This window comes from Chlorocebus sabaeus, chromosome 21 (genome assembly GCF_047675955.1).
Source record: "Chlorocebus sabaeus isolate Y175 chromosome 21, mChlSab1.0.hap1, whole genome shotgun sequence".
In the NCBI taxonomy this organism is placed as follows: Eukaryota; Metazoa; Chordata; class Mammalia; order Primates; family Cercopithecidae; genus Chlorocebus; species Chlorocebus sabaeus.
Window position 1 is genome coordinate 23,346,282 of NC_132924.1, and position 26,277 is coordinate 23,372,558.

General features: G+C 39.5%; 1 protein-coding gene across 3 annotated transcripts in view; it reads left to right on the forward strand.

Annotated features, from left to right (window-relative positions):
* The window catches only part of LOC103226200 (amphiphysin), a 251,796-nt gene that overhangs the window by 219,734 nt on the left and 5,785 nt on the right, over window positions 1–26,277 (forward strand). For all 3 annotated transcript variants that reach the window (XM_073008951.1, XM_073008950.1, XM_073008949.1), the window contains 3 exons: window positions 21,550–21,759; window positions 23,720–23,989; window positions 25,830–25,931. In XM_073008951.1, the coding sequence (XP_072865052.1) occupies window positions 21,550–21,759; window positions 23,720–23,989; window positions 25,830–25,931 (582 nt within the window). The remainder of the gene's footprint in view (window positions 1–21,549; window positions 21,760–23,719; window positions 23,990–25,829; window positions 25,932–26,277) is intronic.

Below are 26,277 nucleotides of genomic sequence, written 5' to 3' on the forward strand. Positions count from 1 at the left end.
GTCCTTAAAGAGGCTGCAGTTTGATTTCTTAAAGTACAAATATTTATATGGTCGTTTTCCTTTGTCTTTTTTTTTTCATTCAGACATTTTGGCTTTTTTATATTTAGGAGAAGCAAGCCAGTTATTATGATCAAAAGCAATGTCAGTTTTTTCATTCTGCCCCACAGCTCTGTGACACCTAAGCCCCACTTACCTCAAATATAAAATGGAGTTAATAATAATCACCTTAAAAGTTTTCTATGAGGGCTTAGAAATAATACATGTTGTCAGTTTCAGCATCTGTCATGCAGAAGTTATTAATGACAGTTTGGTGATATCATTATTGTTACCATCCTCCTGAAAAGTTGTTGAGAAGGAAATAAGCAGAAGCAGGTGAAATGTGTACTCTGGGGAGGAGAAAGCAGCAGAGGCAAAGGGTAACAGCCCCCTCTTCCAGTGTTGCCTCATGTCAGAAATGGCAAGGGGCCCAGTCCCGGTTAGATCTCCACCAACACAAATTTCCATGTGGTTTCCAAACAAGCTGTGTCCCATCAAAATTCTTTGTCCTTCTAAGAAGACTTTCCGTTTTCTAGGCACCTTCATACTCAGTGAATGAATGGGGATTTTTTCTATCTTCATTGCCCAGGAGATGTGAGTATTCAGAGAACTGGCAGTGCCCTCTCAGCTGAGTCCTCTTTCAATGTAGTTGTAGAAGGAAAAAGAAGGGCAGATAATCTATAAATATGATACATCCAAATCCGATACAAGTAACTGAACTTAGATCTCTCTCTCTCTGTCTTTGCAGGAAGTCATAGGGAAGAGATAAAGTTAGCCAAGAATAATGTGAAAGTAACAACACGGTGGTCAGTTCCCCCAAACTCACAGAGCAGGTTGATCTGGATTGGTAGGTGGCCATCTCTGAAATATGGGGCCACTGCTGTTTTGCGATGTGGCTGATATTAAGTATTCATTAACCACCTACCAACTGCTAGTAGCAGCATACACATACCATTTTCCCTGCCTTCTGGAGTGTGATTTCCCAAGCCCTACCTCAGACAGGCCCAAGTGAGACTTTTGAAATGTCATCGTTTATTCAGAGTGTGGTTATAAATCTATGTGAACATGAACTCAGGATTCAGGTTGTTCTTCCACTACTGAGGAGCCATTTTTAGGTGATAGATGCCCAGTGGCTTTTAAGTATTACTTTTGGCATGTACTTTTCTTCTGAGGTGAAATTCACATAAAATAAAATTAACCATTTTCAAGTGAACAATTAAGTGGCACTTAGTACATTCACAGTGTTGTACAATCATCACCTCTATCTCGTTCCAAAACATTTTCATCACTTCAAATCACAGCCCCATAGCCATTAAGCAGTGACTCCCATCTTCCCCTCCCTTGGTACCTGCCAATCTGCTATGAATTTATCTAACTAGAAAGCTGATATAAATGGAACCAGACAACATGTGAGTATAAGATGATTTTGTGTCTGCCTTGGTGTATTCTTTTTGTCATATTCTAACTCTAGAGCTTTAGCTTGATATATTTAATGTGACTTGCTATCATTAGCTTCAGGATAAGAAACTCTTATTCTCTCTTCTGAATATGTATTGGACCCAGTTCATAATCCCTCATTGAAACGATTCCTGGTCATCAACACAATTGGGTAGCCTATGTAAGACCAGACCCATTCAGAGGTTAAAAAGACAACTCTGTTGAGATAATAAAGCCCCACCCCAATATGAAGCCCAATCCCACCCCAGAAATCAGAATTTAGACCTACAAGAGCCTTACAGATGTGTTCTACTTACTGGCTCACCCCATTTCGTCTACCGGTGGCAGTGCTGGGATTTGTTTAGTCCATGGATAACGTGGAACCAACCCCCCAGACCATGTATGCTGAGTTCTCGTCCACTTCTTGCCTGTTCCTATTCTGTCCATCCCACACCTCCAGGATAGGAAAGCCCTTGCATGAATCCCTCCTGCTAGCCCTCCAGAGACATGAGCTGGAGCCCTAAATATGATCAGGAAAAAGTGCTTGATTTGAGATCAGAGATCCCTTCCTTTTCTCTGGCCAGTTGCCTTTTGTTCCAGCATCAGTGCTCAAGCAGCTCAGATACTGCCTTTGAGGACTACTGTGTGTGTCCTGAAGTGAAGGACTATGATCAAAGAGAGTAAAGTGATAGTAAAGAAGGCCATAGTGTGATAAGAGATACTAGGGAGCACTAGCATTGTCATGCATTCTCTCACAGCAGTCCCATGAAATAGGATTCCTCAGGATCCCCATTTTACAGATTAAGAAAACGGACGCAGAGAGGTTATTTGCTTAACCAAGATCGCACACCTACAAAGTAGTGACATGTGATTCAAAACATGGTCTTTTAATTCATAGCTGTCCATCTCCTGACTACTCCAGGTGCTTTTAAAAAGAGCGGGTTTTATAAAAATATATTTATCAACACATTTCATATCACGTCTAACTAAAGCCATTAGGTTCACAATTTAGGGTCCAAGCTGACACAAAGACTTCCTACAACGAATGCTTAGACTTGATGGATGTTCCTGGTTTGTGGTTAAGGAGTTGAACTGAAACAGAAACTCTGTGTAGCCTCAACCTTGAGCTTCTCAGAGGTAACGTATATTCTAATTCTCCACTTTGGCTGCAAAGCAATTTCAGAGGGGACGTATTTGAAAGACCCTGAATTAGGAATATGGGGGAACTGACTCCATGGCCAACCAGTGAGGTGGCTTTGGGGAAATAATTTTACCTTCCATGCCAGTTTTCTCATCCTCCTTTAAGAGCGTTGTACATGATAACCTCTTCCTGCTCCCCAAAATCAAAATGTATTACTTTAAAAATTCATTGTAGTAACAATTCCTTGTAGTAACAAGAGCACCCTGTGTTTATGGCTTTTTTCCAGCCTCTGTTTGCTAGGCCATTGGGATGACATATCATTGCGGAGTGGCTTTTACTTACTAATGCCATGGCCAGTTCAAAGGCTGTGAACTCAAAGGTTGGCAGTCAGGCCTTCCAAGTGTGACTTTCAGCTGCCTACCCCTCCTCAAGCTTCAGGCCCCACACTGCCATCTGGGTTGGGTCCCAGGTTGCACAGTGAGATATATGTCATGCTTGACAGGGTCAGATTTGGGAGTTTTGTCAACAAAGTGTAATGACATTCAGGTGATTTGCAGATCACTGTTTATCAGTCTAGTCTCCAGATGTGTCTGGCAGCCTTCCTTCTACCTTCTGCCAACCTGAGCCTGGGCCTGCTTAGGAGAAGGCAGTTCGAGCGGTAACAGCAGGCACTTTACATACCATTCAAAGATGACATAGCCAGCCATGGGAAAATGCTTATTGTACCATGAAAGTGTCTTCCTTAAGCAACCTCTTTAACAAACTGTTTGCAATCCCTGTTGAAGCTGTCCATGGTGACTGCTCCAAAAACTAGTGTGTGCTCATTTCCTCGTCTCTGAGAGAGAACAATCCATAGTATTTACGTTTGCATTAAAAGATAAGTCCCCTTTTCCTATCCACTTGTCCCCTACATGTTGCAGATAAATCACTAATTAAAACTTTAAATACTGATCTGTATTATTATCGGATATTCTGACACAAACTTAAAGGCCAAATTAACCAAAATGTATTAACTTTGAGATCTCTGTAGAAGACTTTAATTTTTAAAGAAAGTGATGGAGCTAGTTCTAACAGACATTGCCATGGCAACAGTGCTGCCTGCAGTTGAGTCGCTCTGGGACCCAGCTGCTGAGGGTTCATGATGGGACTGCAGGCAATACCTGGAGAGCAGACTGAAAAAGATGATTGAGCTGAAGGTTGTGAGGGGGACACCACTAAATTCCTTTATTAGAAAGGAAGCACATAAATGTGTCAAATGAAATTTGCGATACCAAGTGCCAGCTTTGAAAGGAACACTACTGGGGATGCGGGGTACCATGAGAGAGCTTGCCCCTGCAGTCACACCGAAGGAAAATTATGACCCAAATTGTTTTAAATATAGTTCACGCGAAGAGATTTACCAGTCACCAGCCCGTGCCATAGTTCAGTCATCTTCTATTTGGGGCTATAATGATGATCTGGAGACTCTACCTACCTCTTGGGCTTTTCTTTAAAATGGATTCTGAAGAAAATGCTGTATTTTCAATAAAATACCAAGGATCTTCAGACAAGTCAAGAGCTCAAGTTGGATCTAGAATTAGAGATGGTCAAGAAAAGGCAATGGTGCCCTGCAGCCAGGATTCCCTCTGTATTTGTCTTCCTTTGTTACTTTTCCCCATGAGTTTACACAGCCAGGCCCAAAGGGACTTCCTCCAGCTCCACAGCGAATTAGTGGAAGAGTCAAAACTAAAACCCAGTCTCCAGTCTATCTCTAGTGCTGCTTCTACTTTATAATAGTTCCTCCCTTGTAAAATGGGAACATTAGGCCCTGTGGTCCTTCCAGCCATGGGATCAGATTAATCTCTAACTTGTGAACATACCTATAAACGAAAGGCAAAATGTCCAACTTCTAAATGTTCTCAGTTGTAGTTCTGTAGTGCAATGGATCAATTGGTTGTCTTTTCCACTTTTCCAGCCCGTACATATCTTAACGATGAAATCTACAGGACAAAATGAAATCTACAGGACAAATACAGGACAAAATAATGTAGAACAATAATGTAGGCAAAAGTAATGTAGAGAAATTCTATCAAACCAACCTCTTCTTGATATCTTTTTATTGCATAATTCACTATTGATTAAGAGGGATTTTGTGATATATTTGCTTTGGTGACCGGGTAGTATGTGTACATGAATAAAGAAAAAATTTATAATCTATGCATCTCACTTTAAAGAGTAGCATTCCAACAATTTAAGTGAATGTATCAACTGTTTATAAGAATACACTCACATTCTTTGTCAGACATTACTTGGGAACCAAAAGTTATTTAGGAGGTCTCAGAATTTCTGTGGAACTCCCTGACTTGAGAGGTGTGTGGTCGTCTTGGTTATGGGATGGTGTGAGAAAATACAGAATTTAGAGTTAGACAAACTGTTTCAGTCCTTGTTTACTGACTAGGTGAGTTACTTAAACTCGAAGTACTAGCTAATTTTTCTAGAAAATGGGGGAGTATTTAATAGGGTTGTTAGAGGAATAATGTATAATAAATGTAAACCACCTGAGATAGAGTAGATAGAGTCTGGAAAATTGTAAATTCATGATAAATGTCCACTTCCCCCACAGTATACAGAATGTGCATATATCAAAACTGTCAAGCAGAAACCTGTTTATGAATCAGAATCAGAATTATTATTCTCCATGTTTGGGGTAAATCAGTAAGCCTTGAATTCAGTGGTCCTGTAGTCAAATGTCTCGTAAGAGCAAATGCCAGGAAGATGTCTGTTCTCTAAGTGTAGTATAAAGCGTTCCATAGCCATGGAAGAATATCATTTGGCTAAAATTTAAAATATATATGTCTTTATTCTGTACTTATGGTTTGTATAATTTACCTTAGAGTATATTTAATTTTTTAATTTTTTTAATTTAAAAATTTTAAATTTAGTTTAGATCCAGAGGGTACATGTGCAGTTTTGTTATATGGTTATATTGTGCGATGGTGAGATTTGGGCTTCTATTAAACCCATCACCCAAATAGTGAACTTTATACTCAACAGATAATTTTCCAACCTTCAACCTCCTCTCCGTCTCCACTTTTGGAGCCTCCAGTGCCTGTTATTTCCATCTTTATGTCCATGTACATCCACTGGTTAGTTTCCACTTAAAAGTGAGAACATGTGGTATTGGATTTTATGTTTCTAAATTATTTCACTTAGGATAATGGCCTTTGGTTCCATCCATGTTGCTGCAAAGGATATGATTTTTATTCATTTTTATGACTGAATTACACTGTGCATATATACACCACGTCTTCTGTATCCATTCATCTGTTTATAGACATTTAGGTTGATTCCACAACCTTGCTATTGGGAATAACACTGCCATAAACATATCAGTGTAGGTGTCTTTTTGATATAATGATTTTTTTTTTTCCTTTGGGTACATACCCAGTAGTGAAATTGCTGGATCAAATGGTAGTTTGGTTTTTAGTTCTTTGAGGAGACTCCATACAGTTTCTATAGGGGTTTTACTTATTTACCTTGCAACCAGGAGTGTATAAGTATTCCTTTTTCTCCACATACTTGCCAATATCTGTTATTTTTGGACTTTTTATTAATAGCCATTCTAACTGATGTGATAGGGTATCTCATTGTGGTTTTGGTTTGCATTTTTCTGATAATTAGTGATGTTGAGCATTTTTTTTTCATATGTTTGTTGGCTGCTTGTTTGTCTTCTATTGAGAAATATGTGCTCATGTCCTTCGCCCATTTTTAAGTAGAGTTATTTGTTTTTTCCTGTTGATTTGTTTTGAGTTTCTTTTAGATTCCAGATATTAGTCCTTTGTCAAATGCACAGATTACACATGTTTTCTCCCATTCTGTAGGTTTTCTCTGTATTCTGTTGATAGTTTATTTTGCTATGCAGAAGTTCTCTAGTTTAGTTAAGCCTCATTGTCTATTTTTGTTTTTGTATTCACTTTTGAGGTCTTAGTCATAAATTCTTTCCTGGAGCCAGTGTCCAGAAGCGTTTTTCCTAGGTTTTCCTTTAGGATTTTTTGTAGTTTCAGGTATTATATTTAAGTCTTTAATCCACTTTGAGTTAATTTTTATATATGATGAGAGATAGGAGTCCGGTTTCATTCTCCTGCATATGGCTAGCCAGTTTTTCCAGGATCATTTATTGAATAGGATATCTTTTTCTCATTGTTTATTTTTGTAAACTTTGTTGAAGATCAATCCGTTGTAATATGTGGCTTTATTTCTGGATTCTCTATTTGGTTCCGATTTGTGTGTGTGTGTGTGTGTGTGTGTGTGTGTTTGTAACACTACCATATGTCTAGTACCATGCTGTTTTGGTTACTATATCCTTGTAGTATAGTTTGACATAAAGTAATGTGATGCTTCCAGCTTTGTTTTCTTCACAGGGTTGCTTTGACTTTTTGGACTCATTTTGGTTTCATATGAATTTAAAAATAATTTTTTCTAATTATGTGAAAGATGATATTGGTAGCTTAATAGGAATTACATTGAACCTACAGAATGCTTTGCACAGTATGGTCATTTTAATGATATTGATTCTTCCAATCCTTGGGCATGAAATACTTTTCCATTTGTTTGTGTCATCTGTTATTTCTTTCATCAGTGTTTTGTAGCTGTCCTTGTAGAGGTAATTCACTTCCTTGGTTAAATGTATTCCTAAATATTTTCTCTTTATTTTGGCTAAATATATTCCTAAATATTTTATTTTCATTGTGGCTATTATAAATAAGATTAGGTTCTTGATTTGGTTCTTAGCTTGAGTGTTTTGGGTGTATAGAAATGCAATGGATTTTTGTACATTAGTTTTGTATCCTGAAACTTTACTCAAGTCATTTGTCAAGCCTAGGAGTCTTTTGGAAGAATCTTTAGTATTTTCTGAGTGTAAGATAATGTTGTTGGTGAACAGAGATAATTTGACTTCCTCTTTTCCAATTTAGATGCCTTTTTATTTCTTTCTCCTGCCTGATTGCTCTGGCTAGGATTTCCAGTACTTTTTTGAATAGGAGTGGGGAGAGTAGACATCCTTGTCTTGTTCTAGTTCATAGGAGGAATGCTTTCAACTTTTTCCCATTCAATACAATGTTGGCTGTGAGTTTGTCATAGATGGTTCTTATTATTTTAAGGTATGTTTCTATGATGCCTGGTTTGTTGGGAGTTTTTATGATGAAGGGATGTTAGATATGTTAAAAAAATTTTGCATCTATTGAGGTGATCATTGGTTTTTGTTTTAAATTCTGTCTATACGGTGAATCACATTTCTTGATTTATGTGTATTGAACAATCCTTGAATCCCTGAAGTAAAACTCATCTGATCATTGTGGATTATGTCTTTGATAGGCTGTGAGATTCAGCTGCTAGTATTTGGTTGAGGATTTTTGCATCTATGTTCATCAAGAATGTTGGCCTATAGTTTTCTTTCTTTGTTATGTCCTTGCCAGATTTTGGTAGCAGAATGACACTGGTTTTGTAGAATGAAGTAGGGAGGAATCCCTCCTCATCGATTTTTTTTTTTTTTTTTGGAATAGTTTTAGTAAAATTGTTACTAGGTCATCTTTGTACATCTGGTGAAATTCTGCTGTGAATTCTATCTGATACTGGGCCTTTTTTGTTGGTGGTAGATTTTTTTATTACTGATGCAATTTCATTACTCATTATTGTCTGTTCAGGTTTTCTGCTTCTTCCTGGTTCAGTCTTGGTAGGTTGTATGTTTCTAGGAATGTATTCATTTCCTTTAGGTTTTCTAATTTGTACACAGAGATATTCATAATAGTGTCTGATGACCTTTTGTATTTCTGTGGTATCAGTTGTAATGTCATGTTTATCATTTCTGATTATATTTATTGAATCATCCTTTTTGGTTAATCTAGTTAGCAGTTGTATAGTCAGGGTTCTACAGAGAGACAGAGCCCATTGGGGAGATATCTATCTATCTATCTGGGGAGAGAGAGAGAGAGAGAGTTTCCCTAACAGAATCTTCTCTCTCTGTCTCTCTCTCTATATATAGATATAGACATAGATAGATAGAGAAGACATCTCTTTCTCTATATATATATGGAGAGAGAGAGAGAGACAGAGACAGAGAGAGAGGAGTTTACTAGGGAAAATTGGCTTATGCAATTACAAGGTGAAGTCCCACGACTGGCCACCTGCAAAGCTGGGGACAGAGAGAAACCAGTAGCATGGCTCAGTCTAAGTCTGAAAGCTTCAAACCAGGGAAGCTGATAATGCACCTCTGTGTGACACCAAAGGCCTGAGAGCCCACAAGAGGCCACTGGTGTAAGTCCCAAAGTCCAAAGGCCGAAAACCTTGAGTCTGATATTCAAGGGCAATAGGAGAGAAAGCAAGCATCCAGCATGAGAGAGAGAGAGAGAAGACTTAGAGCAAGCAAGCTTATCCCTCTCTTCTACTTGGTGTTCCAGCCATCCTGGCAGCTGATTGGACGGTGCCTGTTCACGTTGAGGAGGGGTCTTCCTCTCCCAGTCCACTGACTCAAATGTGAGTCTCCTCTGGCAACAACCTCTCAGACACACCTAGAAACAATACTTCACCAACCATCTAGGCATCCCTCAATCCAGTCAAGTTGACACCTAATATTAATTATTAAGGCAGTCTATAAATTGTATTTATCCTTTTAAATAACCAACTGGCTGTTTTGTTGATCCTTCGTAAGATTTTTTTTTTTTAATTTTTAATTGCATTTAGTTCTGCTCTGATCTTTGTTATGTCTTTTCTTCTGCTAGCTTTAGGTTTGGTTTTTCTTATTTTTCTAGTTCCTTGAGGTATGACTTTAGATTGTTAATTTGAGATCTTTATATCTTTTTGGTGTAGGTATTTAACAGTATAAACTTTCCTCTTAGCATTGCTTTTGCTGTATGCCAGAAGTTTTGATATGTTGTATCTCTGTTTTCATTTGTTTCAATTCTTTTATTTTTACCTTAATTTCTTATTTACTCAAAAGTTATTCAGGAGCAAGTTGTTTAATTCCCAAATACTTGTGTGGTTTTTAGAGTTTCTCTTGGTATTTATTTTTAATTTTATTCTACTGTGGTCTGAGAAGTTGCTTGGTATGATTTCAGGGTTTTGGATTTATTGAGACTTGCTTTATGGCTAAGCATATGGTTGATTTCAGAGAATGTTCCATGTACAGATTAAAAAAAAAATGTACATTCTGCAGTTTCTGGGTGGAATGTTCTATAGATATCTATTAAGTCCATTTGGTCAAAAGTACATTTATGTCCAGAGTTTCTTCTTTAGTTTTCTGCCTTGGTCATCAGTCTGGTGCTATCAATGGGGTATTGAAGTCCTCCATTATTATTGTAGTGATGACTATCTCTTTTCTCAGGGCTAGTAGCATTTGTTTTATAAATCTGGGTGTTCTGGTGTTGGATAGATATATATATACACACACACATATATATACATATATATGCACATTTATATATATATATTTATATATATAAAAAATAGCTAAATCTTGTTGAATTGAACTCTTGTTATGACATAATGCTGTCTTTGTCTTTATTTTTAATGTTATTGGCTTAAAGTCTGTTTTATCTCATTTAAGGATAGCAACTCCTGCTCTTTTTGTTTCCAGTTACATAATACGTCATTTCCAGCCCCTTTACTTGGAGCCTGTGGGTGTCATTACATGTTAGATGGGTGTCTTGTAGGCAGCAGGTGGCTGGGTTTGGGTTTTGTTTTTCTTAATCCAATTTTCCAGTCTGTAAGTGGAACATTAAGGCTATTTATGCTCAAGTTTAATATTGACATGTGAGATTTTGTTCCTATCATAGTGTTATCAGCTAGTTGCATTACAATCTCAGTTGTGTAATTGCTTTATAGGATATGTGAACTTTGTACTTATGTGTGCTTTTATGGTGGTATCATCCTTCCCCTTCCATGTTTAGAACTCCTTTCAGCATTTCTTGTATGACCAGTCTAGTGGTGAAGAATTCCTTTAGCATTTGTTTGTCTGGGAAAGACTTTATTTCTCCTTTGTTTATGAAGCTTAGTTTGACAAGATATAAAATTATTGGCTGGCATTTTTTTTCTTTAAGAAGGCTAAAAATAGGCCCCAAATCTCTTCTGGCCTATAAGGTTTCTGCTGAGAAGTCGACTGTTAGTCTGTTGGTTCCTTTGTAGGTAAATTTGACACTTCTCTCTAGCTCCCTTTAAGATTTTTTCTTTAGTGTTGATCTTGGATACTCTGTTGATTATATTTCTTGATGATGTTAATCTCATATAGTACCCCCAAGTGTTCTCTGAATTTTTTGTATCTGGATAAATACTTCTCTATCAAGATCAGGAAAACTTTTTCTGAATTATTCCCTCAAATATGTTTAAGGGAACATACTGCACTCCTTTGGAGGTGTCAAAACACTTTGTCTTTTTGTATTGCCAGAGTTCTGCTGATTCTTCCTCATGTGAAGAAGCTTTCACTTCTTATGTTTAAATTAGTCATCCTTTGGATGGGACATTTAAATTTTTTATTCTTTTTTCCCTTGAGGATATGGCTGTGGGGTTTGTTGTATATGATTATTTGGCTTTGTTTCTAGGTGCATTCAGGAGGCCAAGGCTCTACATGGGTTCCTTGGTTATGGATATCTGTTGTGTGGTGGCTTTCTCAAATGCTGCTTGTTGTAGCAATATATTGGGTATATGAGTTGATACACTGTCTTCTGTGGGGCTGGAAGTGTGGAGGTTTCAAGAAGTTTATGTCATACATTAGCACTATGCCCTTCTGCAGCAGGTTTTTTATTTGGTCTTCAGTCTCCAGTCCAATAGGTGGCATTTAAGGATGAGAGCTGGCTTACCCTTGGGTAGCTGGATGATGAATGGAGGCACCTACCCTGACAAGGGTGACAGGAGGATTTGTATTGGGATGTGCTGAGCTCTTGGGGATAAGCGTTAGGGGGCTGCACCAGCTTCTCATCCTAGATAGGCAGGAATGTGATCCACTTTACTGTTGCAGGACTCGTGACCTTCAGTTCAATAGATGCTGTCCTTTGACTCCAGTCTGCAGCATGACTGAGGTCTGTGAAAGGACCTGTCTGGTGGCTATCAGCAAAATGGCCTTGGGCAGAGCTTCTTCCCCCAATCCAGAGCAGATAGCTCTGTGACTTGTCTGTCCTCTGTTGCCACCATGCTGCCCACTCTGTTTAGGGAGGGGAAGATGGGCTCTGCCCTTTGTGCAAACCCAAATGGCATAGGCTCACTTTCTCTGGGGATGCGGCCATCTGGAAATGCACTGAAAAGGCTTTCTCCGAGTGCACTGGCACCAGCCCCCAGCAGAGAAAATCTGCTCTGCATCCACAACAGTGGGTGGGGGAGGTGGGAAATGGCCCCTTTTCCATGGTCTTTCCCAGCCACTGGTCCTGCCCCTTGCAGAAATCAGCACCATGCCTGCATTTCCTTTGTTCCAAGGGGCACTTTGACAGGCCGTATTCCCCCTTCCCTCAGGGTGGCCTGTGCCAAGAGCTAGCTCTCTGGAGTACCCACAACTTCCCAGCATTCTCCCTATCAGTCCCCTATCAATGCCAAATCAGAGTGGGTTCTGAGGTATGTTTGCAGGGGTTCTGGTGATACAGCTGCCCAAAGGCCAAGGTTCCTCAGGCAGGCAGTGACCTACACTGTGCGCACAGCTGGTATAGCACCTGACGTTTCAGTGCAGGCCTGAGGAGAGTGCGAGTACACCTGGAGGAGCTGACCACCGCTGCTCTGTCCTCAGGAAGTTCTCAGGTTGCTACCAACAGCATTGCCCAAGGTCACAAGGGCAGAGGTGCTCTCTGACAATTTAGTGGTCAGCAGTCCGTCACAGAAGAGAGGGGAGTAGAGAAGCACCCCCACCTATCCTTACTACCGAATTCTAAATGCCTTAAGGGTCAGTCTCTGCCAGACTTTTGTAGCTTTCCTTTTCTGCACCCCAGCTTATTTCCATGGGGACTCCAACAGGTCCTGGCTCTCTTCTCTCAGCTTTCCATTCAGATCATGGCCACTCATCTGTAACTTTGATCCCCTTTCTGAAGAGAACTGGCATCTAACGTCTCCAGTCAGCCATCTTGGGAGAAAAAAAAAAAAACCCTTGGAGCATTTTTTTAAAAAATGAAATTTATCATTGGGATGTATAAATGAAGATTCATGAGAAAGCTGAAAACACTTAAAAATCACTCAAAAAATCAGATTCATTATTACCAGGTTTTTTTTGTTTGTTTTCATTTTAATGATTTTACTCTTAAACAAAAAAACCCAGCATATAGAAAAAAGAAAGTCAACATTTCAAAAGCATATTCTAGAAATGTTAGCTAAACCCAAGAGAATTTTCTATAAAACAAAGTATAAATGGATCCTTGAAGCATAATACCTGAGCCAGGCAAGGGAAAATATCTGAGAGAGTCATCCATCTCCACCCTCAATCAGAGACAACTTGCATCTACCCCGCCATGAGTATGGGATTCCTTTCTGAAGCATCCAGGCCATTTGGGGCCTGCTGCTACTCTCACACAAGTATATCCTTTGACACATATATTTGGGGGATTTATGTAACAGATGATTCTATGTAAAGACTTGATAAATCCCTCTCCAGCTCCTGTTCTGAAAAGGATATCTAAGAGTCCCCAGATAATGAGTAAAATGGAACAAAGAAAATGTTTCCACATCTACTGTAAACATCAAGCCTATAGAGATTTCCCCTGATTTGAGAAAACTAAGCAAATAAATACGTTTTAAGATTAGCAAACACCTATAGAGCAATACAAAAGAAAAAATAATGATTGCATGCCAGAGTTAAAAGTTTCTTTAGAGAATATGCAACAATAACAAAAATTACCTGACATACGAAGACAAAATTTGAAAATTGCCTTCCTTTTTGTTGTCAGTAATACTGAAGATTACCTCGATAAGTGGAACAAAAGATGAAGGGTGAGATGATAAGGCAACCATATTGAGAAGAAAAGAAAGTCACTTTGAAAGGCAGATGAAAACGGAACTCAATAACATGAGTAAAGATTTTAAGGGGAGGAAATGTAATATTAGAATTAAAATTTGCATGAGACGTGGTAAAGATGAAAAGCAACACTATAGAGAATCGATTTAGTGATCTGAGGACAAGCTGGAGGAGTTCTCCCAACACATAAAGAGAAGCACAAGTAAAGGTGATGGATTTAGGGGCCAAGGAGTGAAGATACAGCTCATGGGTAGAAGTTCATCCTGAAGAAGAGACTACAAGAATGTTACAGAAGCAGAAGTGGCCAGTATAATAGAAGAAAACATGCTCGAGCTGAAATTTTCCTAGTTGATGGAATTAATGCATGTGGATCATAAGAAATCACCCAAAAAAGCAAACTTAATGGAGAGAGACTACATTGAAATATATTATTTTAAATATTTGAGTTCAGAGTTTAAAGAAAAAAGTCCTGCAAGCATCTAGATTGGAAATAAGAAAGCACTACAAGTGAACAACAATTAGGTGGTTCTCTGATTTATCCATATCAATACTAAAGGTCAGAAACTATTAGAATAACATACAGATTTTGAGCACAAAGAAACACAACATAGTAATTCTACCCCAAGTCAATAGTTGGCCATGTAGGAAAGCAGCAGAAAGACATTACCAGTTACATAAGGTGCTAGAGACTTTCCATACAATTCCTAAAAAGCATTTTGTGAAGATATATTGCAGTTGACTAAAAGATGGCTCAAATCAAGGCAGTTAGGTGGGAAGACATGTGATAAAGCAAATGTGGTGACATGTCTGTTGAAGATCCTAGGTGGTGGGTACTTGGAAGTTCATTGTATTCTATGTTTTTGAAATTTTTTTAAAAAAATTACTTATAATGTTGAGCAGAAACCCCAAAAACGTGTTTAATGAAAATATCATAAATAAATAAAGAGAGCAGTATTTAGTATTTAAATTATTGAAATGTGTAACCTAAATAATTGTGGGGTTACAAACCAAAGATCTTTCTCACAGTGTTAGAGTAACATTTAAAAATGAAACCAACTAGTGTTTAATTCTAATAGAACTGTTAAATAACTTGTTAAATAGAATAAGCAGTAAATTATTACATATCCATTACTATAACTTTTCTAAGAAACATGACTCATGTTTTGCAAAATAAATCTTGTATGATTAGAAAATGAATACAACTAAATATATCAAAATGTTGCCATAAATTATCTTTTATTATTTTAAAATTTGTTAGAAAAAATATTTTAATTGCTTTATTAGAAAAATGCCTATGATCACTTACAATAACCTACTTGATAAATAAGTATGGAATTTCATGGGCAGAAGGAGAATCAAAGTATCTTCTTCAATTGTCTCATCCAGACCAATTGTGTGATTGACAAACCACTTTCAGGCATTGTTCAGAGCTAATATTACCAAGAAAACAAGCAAATAAATAAACGAGTGAATGAATGTACGAATGCATGACATAAACTTCAGAGACGACAAGTTCTCTTGAGCCTATCACTACTCTGACATGTTTGGGGGTCTTGGTCCTTGTTGGCCTGCTTTTACGGCACCATCTCATAGCAGGACTGGCTAGTTTCTGTCACCCGGTTGTGTTTGGCTATTTTACATGATTGATAACCTAGGCTATTGTTGTATTTTGTTCATGTCATTAATTTCCAGACAATTTTGCTAAAGCAAGTTTAAACTGGTGTTTAGAGGACCCTGGCATGAATACTATAATTATATGGCTTTCCACCAAGGAGATGATTGAGGCAGAATATTAGAAAGCAATGAGGGGCCGGGCGCGGTGGCTCATGCCTGTAATCCCAGCACTTTGGGAGGCTGAGGCAGGTGGATCGCCTGAGGACAGGAGTTCGAGACCAGCCTGGCCAACATGGTGAAACCCCGTCTCCACTCAAAATACAAAAAAATTAGCCAGATGTGGTGGCAGGTGCCTGTAATCCCAGCAACTCGGGAGACTGAGGCAGGAGAATCTCTTGAATCCAGGAGGCAGAGGTTGCAGTGAGCCAAGATCGTGCCATTGCACTCCAGCCTGGGCAACAAGAGTGAGATTTCATTTCAAAAAAGAAAAAGAAAAAGAAAAAGCAATGAGGTATGTGTGGTGCAGAGACCCACCACCTACTCTCTCCAGAAGGTTCTGTGCTGGTTGCTGTGATTTCTGTGTGATAGATAGGAGGGTTAGCAATACTCCTAGTTTCTGCACCTCATAGACCTCATAGATAAAGTAAATATGTGCCCAAGGTCAAGGAGAACATTTTTAGTCTCTCTTTGCAATAGCTGTTTCCCCCATAAATATATTTGACCAATAAATAGTATAGTTTGGGCAGAAGATAGGATAATTGTGTTTTTCTGAACATTTAGAGTGAAGAGAAGCATTTGATAGCACTGGGTATGAAAGGCTTGAAATACTTTCAGCAGGTTCAGTCCTCTGGTCTTCCTGGGTAACATTTTTTAAAAAGCAAATAGCAGTCATTTATCATTGTGGTTATCCTAGCAGATATAACATGTACTGTAGCAAGCAGAGCATAGAAAATGTTTTTTTCTTTTATAGCTCTACAAATAGCTAACACATTGAAATGCATAACAACAACAACAATAATAAGAGGTATAACTTTCATCGATGAAAACCTTTTCACTCTTTTCTTGATTTTGTCTACAGCTAACACCTAATCTGAACAAATGGGTTCCTGTTTTCCATTGTATTTTTATGTTGTTCTATTCTTGCGGTCAGTAAGTAGGGCATTGGAAATATTTTGGTAAGAGCAAAAAATCTGGACCAGATTCCAGGCATGAAGGGAGGATTGAGGCACCCCTAATCATTAGACCAGTGTCAGAAACAGAAAGCTATGAGGATACGCAGATAGTGGATGATCCTTCTCTGTTTAAGTAATGTTTTTAAGCTCTGTAAAATCAACGTGTTAAGTAAACAGCAGCTGGAGAAGTGGGAATTCATTACTAATGGACTCAGAGTAGGGTGTAGGAGTGTTAATTGTTTGTTTTCCAAGCAGATCATTCAAATTGTTTGGCTTCCCTTTATAGTCTGAAGTGCCAATTCCTTAGCACCTTACCTTTGCCAAAATTGTTAATTTCAGTATTTTCCTGATATTTATTTATCATTCTTAAAATCTGTTTTCTGCATGCTGCAGTTCTTTTTTATGTGACAAAAATCAGGTAAATTGCTGAGGTGCTGAGGCTGAGGTATTTGCTCCTGCAAGGTCAGGATTCTCAGAGCAGTCAGGTAGAGCCTTTGGCCGCCACCTGCTGGTGGTTGATGTCACAGCAGCTAATACCTGTTTTTTTTATTATTTTATTTTATGTTTACTTTTAACTTTTGTGGGTACATAGGGGGTGTATATATTTATGAGGTACATGAGGTATTTTGATACAGATATACAACGTGTAGTAATTACATCAGGGTAGATATCTATCACCTCCTCAAGCATTTATCCTTTTTTTTGCATTATAATCCAATAATATTCTTTTAGTTATTTTTAAATGTACAGTAAGTTATTGTTGACTGTAGTCACCCTGTTTGTGTTATGAAATAGTAGGTCTTATTTATTCTTTCTAACTATTTTTGTGCCCATTAGCCATCTCCCCTACTTCCTCACTGCCCTTCCTAGCCTCTGGTTAGCATCCCTCTACTCTCTCTCCATGAATTCAATTGTTTTAATTTTTAGCACCTACAAACAAGTAAGAACATTCAAAGTTTATCTTTCTGTACCTGACTTTTTTCCCTTAACACAATGACCTCCAGTTCAATCCATGTTGTTGCAAACGACAAGATCTCATTCTTTTCTATGGCTGAATAGTACTCCATTGTGTATAGGTACCACATTTTCTTTATCCATTCATCTGTTGATGGACCCTTAGGTTGCTTCCAAATCTTGGCTATTGTGAATAGTGCTGCAACAAACATGGGAGTGGAGATACCTCCTTGATATATTGATTTCCTTTTTTGGGGGTATATACCTAGCAGTGGGATTGCTGGATCATATGGTATCTCTACTTTTAGTTTTTGTCCTTTGTTTTGTTTTGTTTTGTTTTAGAGGAACTTCCAAACTGTTTCACCATAATATTTGCACTAATTTCCATTTCCACCAGCAGTATATGAGGTTTCTTTTTTCTATACTTCCTCGCCAGCATTTGTTATTGCCTGTGTTTTGGATAAAAGCCATTTTAACTGGGGTGAGTGACATCTCATTGTAGTTTTGATTTGCATTTCTCTGATGATCAATGAGATTGAGCACCTTTTCACATACTTGTTTGCTGTTGATGTCTTCTTTTGTGAAATGTCTATTCAGATCTTTTGCCCATTTTTTGATTGTATTATTAGATGTTTTTCCCCATAGAGTCGTTTGAGCTCCTTATGTATTCTGGTTATTAATCCCTTGTCAGATGGGTAGTTTGCAAATATTTTCTCCCATTATGCAGGTCGTTTTTGTTGATTGTTCCCTTGGTGGTGCAGAAGCTTTTTAACGTGACCTAATCCTATTTGTCTATTTTTGCTTTGCATGCCTGTGCTTTTGGAGTATTATTCAAGAAATCTTTGCCCAGTCCAGTGTCCTAGAGAGTTTTCCCAATGTTTCCTTTTGGTAGTTTCATAGTTTGAAGCCTTGGATTTAAGTCTTTAATCCATTTTTATTTACTTTTTGTATATGGCAAAAGATAGGAGTCTAGTTTTGTTGCCTGCTTAAATTATCTAGCAAAGGAAAGGTGATAACATGTATATTTAGTGATGGCAAAATCTTATACAACCAAATTGATAGATATCTAGAGGTAGGTTACAGGTTAATAATAAACATGTTTATATGGAGCAAATTTAAAAAATTACCTGTGGCAACACCATCTATAGGTCACAGAAGTATATTCTCTCCCAGAGATGTAGTATCAATTCAACTGAGACTAAAAGCCAATTAGTAATGATGTGTAGTTGGAACATATGTATATAAAAGGATTTATGCATAACCACTGGGAGAGTAGCCCATGAAATAACATCCTGTCTGCTTTTTCATCTGTAGCAGTGCCTCTGCTGCATATGTGTGTAGTGGTGGTGTCTGCTGCTCTGTTTGTCCATACCGTCTGCATGTAGATAGAGTCCATCTGCTTCCAAGCTGTTGAAACTAGTGGGATACTCATAGGTGTGATTTTCCAGACAGATGGAGAGAATAAGCTTATAATCATGACACAACTTGTTTTCTACATTTGAGCTCATAAGTTTATTGCATGCACATTTTCTTTTAGGATAGTTTTTAACATGGAAGAAACTTTATTAGGTCCTTAGTATCCTAGAGAAACCCTGTTAATGTCTCCAGCAATAAAGCTATGAGCAATTGCTCATTGTTCTTCTTGGGATTAAGATACCCTACTAATTTATGTTCTGATTACTATTCTCTTGACAACAGTAACAATAGCATCCATAAAAAGGTCGTTGCTTATTTAAAACAGAGATGAAATTCTATTTGATTTCAAAATAAACTTTTTATTATAGGAATTTTCAGCCATTTGCCAAAATATAAACCCTCATGTACTTTTTACCCCACTTCAATAACCATCAGCATTTATAATTCACTTTAAATAAGTATCTGTTACAATTCATGAGAAAGCATTACTTTTGTGAACCCATAATGTATTAGTCCGTTTTCATGCTGCTGATAAAGCCATACCTGAGACTAAGCAATTTGCAAAAGAGGTTTATTGAACTTACAGTTCCACATAGTTGGGGAGGCCTCACAATCATGGCAAGGAGGAGCAAGTCACATCTTACATGGATGGCAGCAGGCAATAACAGAACTTGTGCAGGGAAACTCTCATTTTTAAAACCATCAAAACTGGTGAGATCCATTCACTGTCATGAGAAGAGCATGGGAAAGACCCACCCCCATGATTCAATCATCTCCCACCGAGTCCCTCCTACAACACACGGGAATTATGGGAGCTACAAGATGAGATTTGGGTGGGGACACAGAGCCAAACCATGTCACATATACTTTCATGACAGGGCAGGAAGAAGGAAGTATGTCATGGCTAGGGACTGTATTTTAAATCATTGTACACCCTGTGTCGAGAGCCACATCCTCGTAATAGGAGATTCTCTTAAGAGAGGGAAATCAATTTCTAAGAATATGAGGAATACTTGGACATATAATGAGTAGTATAGCTGTTAACATTTCTTTTTCATTCCCAAATAAAATATTATCTTGTAGAAAAATGTACTGTATATATTCTGTAGCAGGCATTTTTATTTAAACTATTACCTATAGCTTTGAACCAGCAGAAACATTTTTAAAACTGCTTTGTTATAAGTGTAGGTGTATGGTTCATGTTCTTCATCTCCAATTTCTGATGCCCACTCGGAGGTACTCTTCATTATCCTTTTCTGTTTTCTGAGTTTGAAAGTTAATATTTGCAACATTAGGGCCTTCCTAACTTAAGATGTTGAACTGGGTAGAATGTATTCAACAAGGAAAAAGTAGTTAATCCTAATCACATCAGATAGTAAGAGCCACTTTTGAAATATGTGTCCTGGATATATTATATAAGATCAACCTGAGATTCTTCTTCCATAGTCTTTCTCATGTGAACCTCTCAAATCAAGTCTGTCAAGCTGATGTTGTCAGAATCCTGTTTAAAGAGTTGGACTCCAACCCATTTGTTCAAAACTAAAACTTCTGATTGCACTTCCTTTATTTCATTATCTCAAATTTTAAATACTACTTAAAACTCTTCTTCTGACTGTGTTTCTACCTTAGAAAGAAAATTCTGACTTTTTTCTATTTCACTTCTCCTTACTGGACCTAAACTGTGATTTTGGCATTTTGCCTGTAATGGGCTCTGCAGCTATTTGGAACATTACCATGCATATTTGATTACAAAAATTATTTCCCCTTCATTCCTGAGGGTTCATTGAGAAAGCTTCCTCATTTTTTTTTTTTTTCCTGTGAAAGTGATTTGGCTTTTGGAACCTTCCTCACAAAGATTTGAAAGTTTATACTAAAATGGAATTTTTCAAAATTTTACTTTGTGTGATGAGGATGCTTTTCTGATATGGCTTTTCTCTCTGACCCAGGCCACTTCCATCCTGTGACCCAGATGTGCCATGTAAATCAAAAAGTGAGCAAGGCAGGTCTCAGTCATGGAGAGGCTTATTTAACCAAGGTTAAGGATGCACCCAGGAAAAAGAGACATGAGTCAAAGGAGGATCTGTAACCGGTGCTTTTTCTGAAGAGAGTTTTAAGATCTTCATTATTTAAAGGGGAAATAGCAAGCAAGAAGGGAATAAATTTTTTAAAAGGAGGGTGGGTAGGCAATGAGGCAAGTGTCACATTCTTGTGAGGCTCTGATTAGTGCTCAGTGAATCTACATTTCACATATAAAAAGGGGGAGTGGGGACACAGTCACTCATGCCTTCATCTCACGCTCTGTAGTTCTGCATGTTACATAAGATGAAGGAAGCATGTGAAATTACAGCTCTGTGTTTGGGAATGAAAGGAAGGTTGTTTTCGTGTGACTCTGTTCCCAAGCTTAGCTTTCCTTTGGCATGGTGGTTTAAGGTCCCGAGATTCAATTATATTTCTTTTATTCCCCTAAGGCCTCATTTGTTGCTTCCAGCCAATAAAAAGGAAAATAGCTTGTGGAGAGGACCATCCACACTTTAAAAACCGTGTCTTTGGAATGGTATATGTCACTTCCATTCAAACCCCATTTGCCACACCTGACAGCAAGGAAAGCTAAGGAGTGTAGAATTGTTGGGAGCTCAGCAGAAGAGAAGTCAGAGTGTTGATGAATACATGGCAGACTGTGCTGTACCTAAATCCTGGGAGTGCAAAGAATGTTCCAAATCTGAATAGCTTCTGCAGAGGGGAGATAAGAAATAGGCTTGAGTTTGACTCCTGGCGGAGGCCCATGGAAATGCAGACGTGGCCTGTTGGATTCTGCCCTGCAGATCATACCTGGAGCTGATGCTGATGCAGCTGTTGGAACCTTGGTGTCAGCAACTGAGGGGGCCCCAGGAGAGGAAGCAGAGGCAGAGAAGGCCACTCTTCCTGCCGGGGAAGGAGTAAGTTTAGAGGAGGCCAAAATTGGAACTGAAACCACTGAGGGTGCAGAGAGTGCCCAAGCTGAAGCAGAGGAGCTGGCAGCAACAGTGCCTCAGGTGAGTGTCCCATGTCGCAGCCAGGGGAGCTCCTGGGAGGTGGCGTGGGCTGGGTGCTCTGTTGGTTGGTCCATGGTGATAACTCTTTGGATGAATAATAGGCTTGTAGCAATTTTGTGACTCCACCAAACAACATTATTATCAGATTCTCAGAAAGAGTAATCCCAGCTGCTCAGTATCAGCATCGCAATGTTGCGTGGCTGACTGGGCCTAAGCATGGAAAGGGGAAGGGGGAGCTCTGGGGTGACGTGGAGAAAGGAATGAAGCAGGACAGTGAAAAGGATGAGAATGGAGCCAGGAGAAAAAGAATGTGATGAAGTGAGCACTTAGCCCAGGGAGAACTCAATAGTATTTAGATCTTATTTTTCTTATTATTGTTTGGTGGTTATTATCATCATCAGAGTGTCCCAAATTCACCATCAGGCCCCTTTCACCAAGAGCCCACCACTGTGTGGTACTTTGAGAAGGGAAACAAAGGGAGCTGGGCCATTAGGTCTGTGCGTGAGGCTGGACCGGGCCCTGCTCGGCACTGCCTCAGAGCAGCATTGAGAGGCCACAAAGCCACATACTCTACCACTGCAGAGGCCTCCAAGCCCAGGGCCTGCCTCCACTGTCTGGTTCTTCTGTATTCTAGAAGGCAATGTTAAGAGGGGCCTTAATGGTATGTATTGTTTTTTCCTGATGATTTTACTCCCAATAAATTTTCAAAAATTTCTCCAGGGTTGCTTAAAACTTGAAACTGAATTATCCCTTTCATTATCCCTTTTCGGGCTGGGGGCTGAGGCAGATAGCAGTGTTATGGGAGAAGGAACTTAAAAGAATATTGCTTTTTCCCCTTAGATTTTCTCATCACAGTTCCCAGAGTAGTTTTGTGTATATTGTGGTACTCGTGGAAAGACGGTATTATCTCTCTAAGTTGACGAATGTTACTGCTCTAGTCCGCTGATAGCAGAGGGAATATAGAAAGACTCCTGTTCTGCTGATGAAACTCCCCTCCATGCTCATCTTTGTTAAACAAATGAAAGCGTGGTCCTAATTCTTTGGCTCAGACACTAGAGTACCTGGAGTGGATTGTGGGAGGTGTGGTCCCTGCAGCGGCCACAGCAGTGGGGGGCTGGAGTCACAAGCGAAGGACTGGTGGATGATCTCCAAAGCCTGGCTGGATCTTCACCAGCAAGCATGGTTCAGGCACTGGGGGCCTCCTGGGACTGGGGGAGGGGAGGAAGGGGCTCATAGGAGGTGAACTGCCAGCGGCAAGAGTTAGGGCTCCGTGGGACAAGAACCAGGCCGGCCTGTGGGGCTGGGTGTGGCAGCTCACGCCTGTAATCTCAGCACTTTGGGAGGCCGAAGCGGGCGGATCCTGAGGTCAGGAGATCGAGACCATCCTGGTTCACATGGTGAAACCCTGTCTCTACTAAAAATACAAAAAATTAGCCGGGCGTGGTGGCAGGCACCTGTAGTCCCAGCTACTCGGGAGGCTGAGGCAGGAGAATGGCGTGAACCCGGGAGGCAGACTTTGCAGTGAGCCGAGATTGCACCATTGCACTCCAGCCTGGGCGACAGAGCGAGACTCCGTCTCAAAAAAAAAAAAAAAAAAAAAAAGAACCAGGCCGGCCTGCACTGACTCCTGCAATCCCTCTCAGGATGGTTTCCCTCACCCTTCAAGACTCAGTCTCCCATCCCCTAAGCCTCCTCCCAATTCCCACGGAAACCTCATGCTTACCAAACTGCCTGGCTATTCAAGGATCCAGAAGTTAATTACACTAAGGGTTTAGGCCTCAGGAGGAACAGAAGGAGGCTGTGTGGCACAGCAGAAGACCTGGAGCCTGACTCTGGCTGATGGGGAAGTATGGAAGTGGCAGCCCCAGCTTTGGGCTGGGGGCTGGGGCAGGTTGTGCAGGACAAGGAGGTTCTGTTTTCCAGGCCCTGCTGGGCACTGCCACGGGTTTTCTTCCCCCAGGAGAAGGTCATCCCTTCAGTGGTCATAGAGCCTGCCTCCAACCATGAAGAGGAGGGAGAACACGAAATAACTGTAGGTGCAGAGCCCGAGGAGACCACCGAGGACATGGCTCCTCTGGGCCCCACCAGTGAGACGCCAGAGCTGGCTACGGAGCAGAAGCCCCTGCAGGACCCTCAGCCAATGCCTTCTGCACCAGCCCTGGGGACTGCTGACCAGCTAGCATCTGTAAGGGAGGCCTCTCAGGAATTGCCTCCTGGCTTTCTCTACAAGGTATTCTTATTTTTTAACTCTCATTTGTCCTCTTTTTGCTTTGAGTCCCTTTTGCTTAAGCCTTTGGTTTTCCAGTTTTTACTTTTACTTTTTGCAATTATTATTTCTCTGAACTGCTTTCCCTTCACCACGACATCACTTGGACAAGCCAGGTCGACAGTAATAGATTTTCATATTTTAACAAAGAATAACTAAAGGGAAGCTCACCACAGGGCAAACAGTATGCCCCTGGGTAATGAATGAGAGAGTCTCTTCCAGCCCTCCCTCCTCTCTACTCCCCCGGGTGCCTGTGAATCTGTGGAGCCTGGCTCAGACCAGGCCTTGGAATCACCAAGAGCTCCTGACTGGGCTATACCCGCTGGGGGTCAGGCAGCAATCCTTCAGTCAACTCTGGCACCTTGTAGGGTGCATGACACAGAGTAGGAAGCCCATAAATATTTTGTAAATTAGTGGATACATATATGAATAAACTTGCACCAAAAGGCAGAAAAAAAAGTGGCTAAGTTAATGGGAGGAAGGTTTTGCTCAGACAGGCTGCTTAGAGCCTTCATAAACCAAAGCATTCTTACCGAAAAACTTAGTCAATACCTGAAAACACTGGCCTAACCCAAGTGTTTCCTGTCTCAGATGTTTCCTAATAGAATCTGAAAAGGAATTTTAAGTTTTTAAATTTGATTTTACATTTCAAAATTCAGCTCTTTTTCTTCTAAAGCGTAAAATGTCATATTCTCTGTGTGTGTGTGTGTGTGTGTGTGTGTGTGTGTGTGTGTGTGTGTGTGTGTGTCTCTTTATCTCTCTCCACTAGAAAGTAACTACTACCTTGCTACCTCTTGTGGGGACAGGGTCAGCTATAATGGATTTATGAATGATTAATTTAGAGAAAAAATTAAACCTGTAGATAGAGGGTTGTTTCTTGCCAGGTTCTGTTTTAATTGGAGCACAAGGAGTCTAAGAAGCCTTGTGCCAAGCATGGCCAGAGCTTGCTGGGCCCATTCTGGCCTCCTCACTAACTGTAGAATAAGCTAAGGCACCCCTATAGATCCTCTCTCTGGGTATCAGTTCTCCCATCAGAGAAATTAATTTAGGGATAACATAATCCATTTCCAACTCTGACAGTTTATGATTCTATGAATATGCCCAATGGCAAAATATACACTTTAAAAGCCAATGTTTACTCTCAGGGGTGGAGTTGAGGGAAAGGTGAAAAAATAAAATCAACCATGATGGTAGAGTGATTCAGACTGGGTGATGGATGCATGGAGGTTCATTATGTTATTTCTTCTGCTTTAAAATATTTTCCTATAATAAAATTTTAAGGAAATCTTTTTCAAAATGGGAAAGGAAAAGAAACTGGTTGCCATTGTATATAAGGTAGGATAGGGAAGAAAGGAAATATATTTACACGGAAATTGATCACAGAGTTTTATTTAGTAGTAATTACTGTATAACCTGCAAGTGGTGATTTTCCTGATTATTATTTGACAGAAGCTGGGGTTAGAGAAGCTTTAGACATTTTTGGTTCCAGTTAAACAACAAAGAGTAATAAAGCATCAGTGATAATAAAATGCAAATCTCTAACGAAAATAAGATGAATTAAAATTTGATTAATATAGTACTTTTCCCTGTTGTAGAGGGCATTGCATTACTATTAATAAATATACATATGAATGGCCTCATATCAGAGAATAGGACTTCCCTTCTGGCTTTGGAGGCCTTCTTCTTCCTTGGGATATGGCAAATATCTTCATCTTTTCATCCAGCTTGGAGAGTGCTTGTAAGAGTGTCTGCTTATAATATGGCTGGGAAATTGATTTTTATATATTCTTCTTACCTTCTGCAGGTGGAAACACTGCATGATTTTGAGGCAGCAAATTCTGATGAACTTACCTTACAAAGGGGTGACGTGGTGCTGGTGGTCCCCTCAGATTCAGAAGCTGATCAGGTAAAAGATAAGATTGGAAGATGCTTTGGGCTACATTGATTTTTTCTGAGGACACAATAACTTCCTAAAGATGCTTCTATTTTCTGAGATGCTACAAGCCATCTGAAAAGGGCTTAAGGGCTTGTGACAGCATAGATCATTAACCAGGTTTCTAGGACACCCTTTTGGGATGCTGTTGCATTTTTTTTTTTTTATGTAATATAAACAGTTGACCATTTCTTAATCATGTAACCACTTTCTAGGAATGTTGTCTGTGTAACACCTGTCTTCAGGAAATGCAGACACTATGAATGTGAACTAAAAGACCCCTTCAAAAGTGGTTGCCTCTGGGTGTGTGGATATTGAT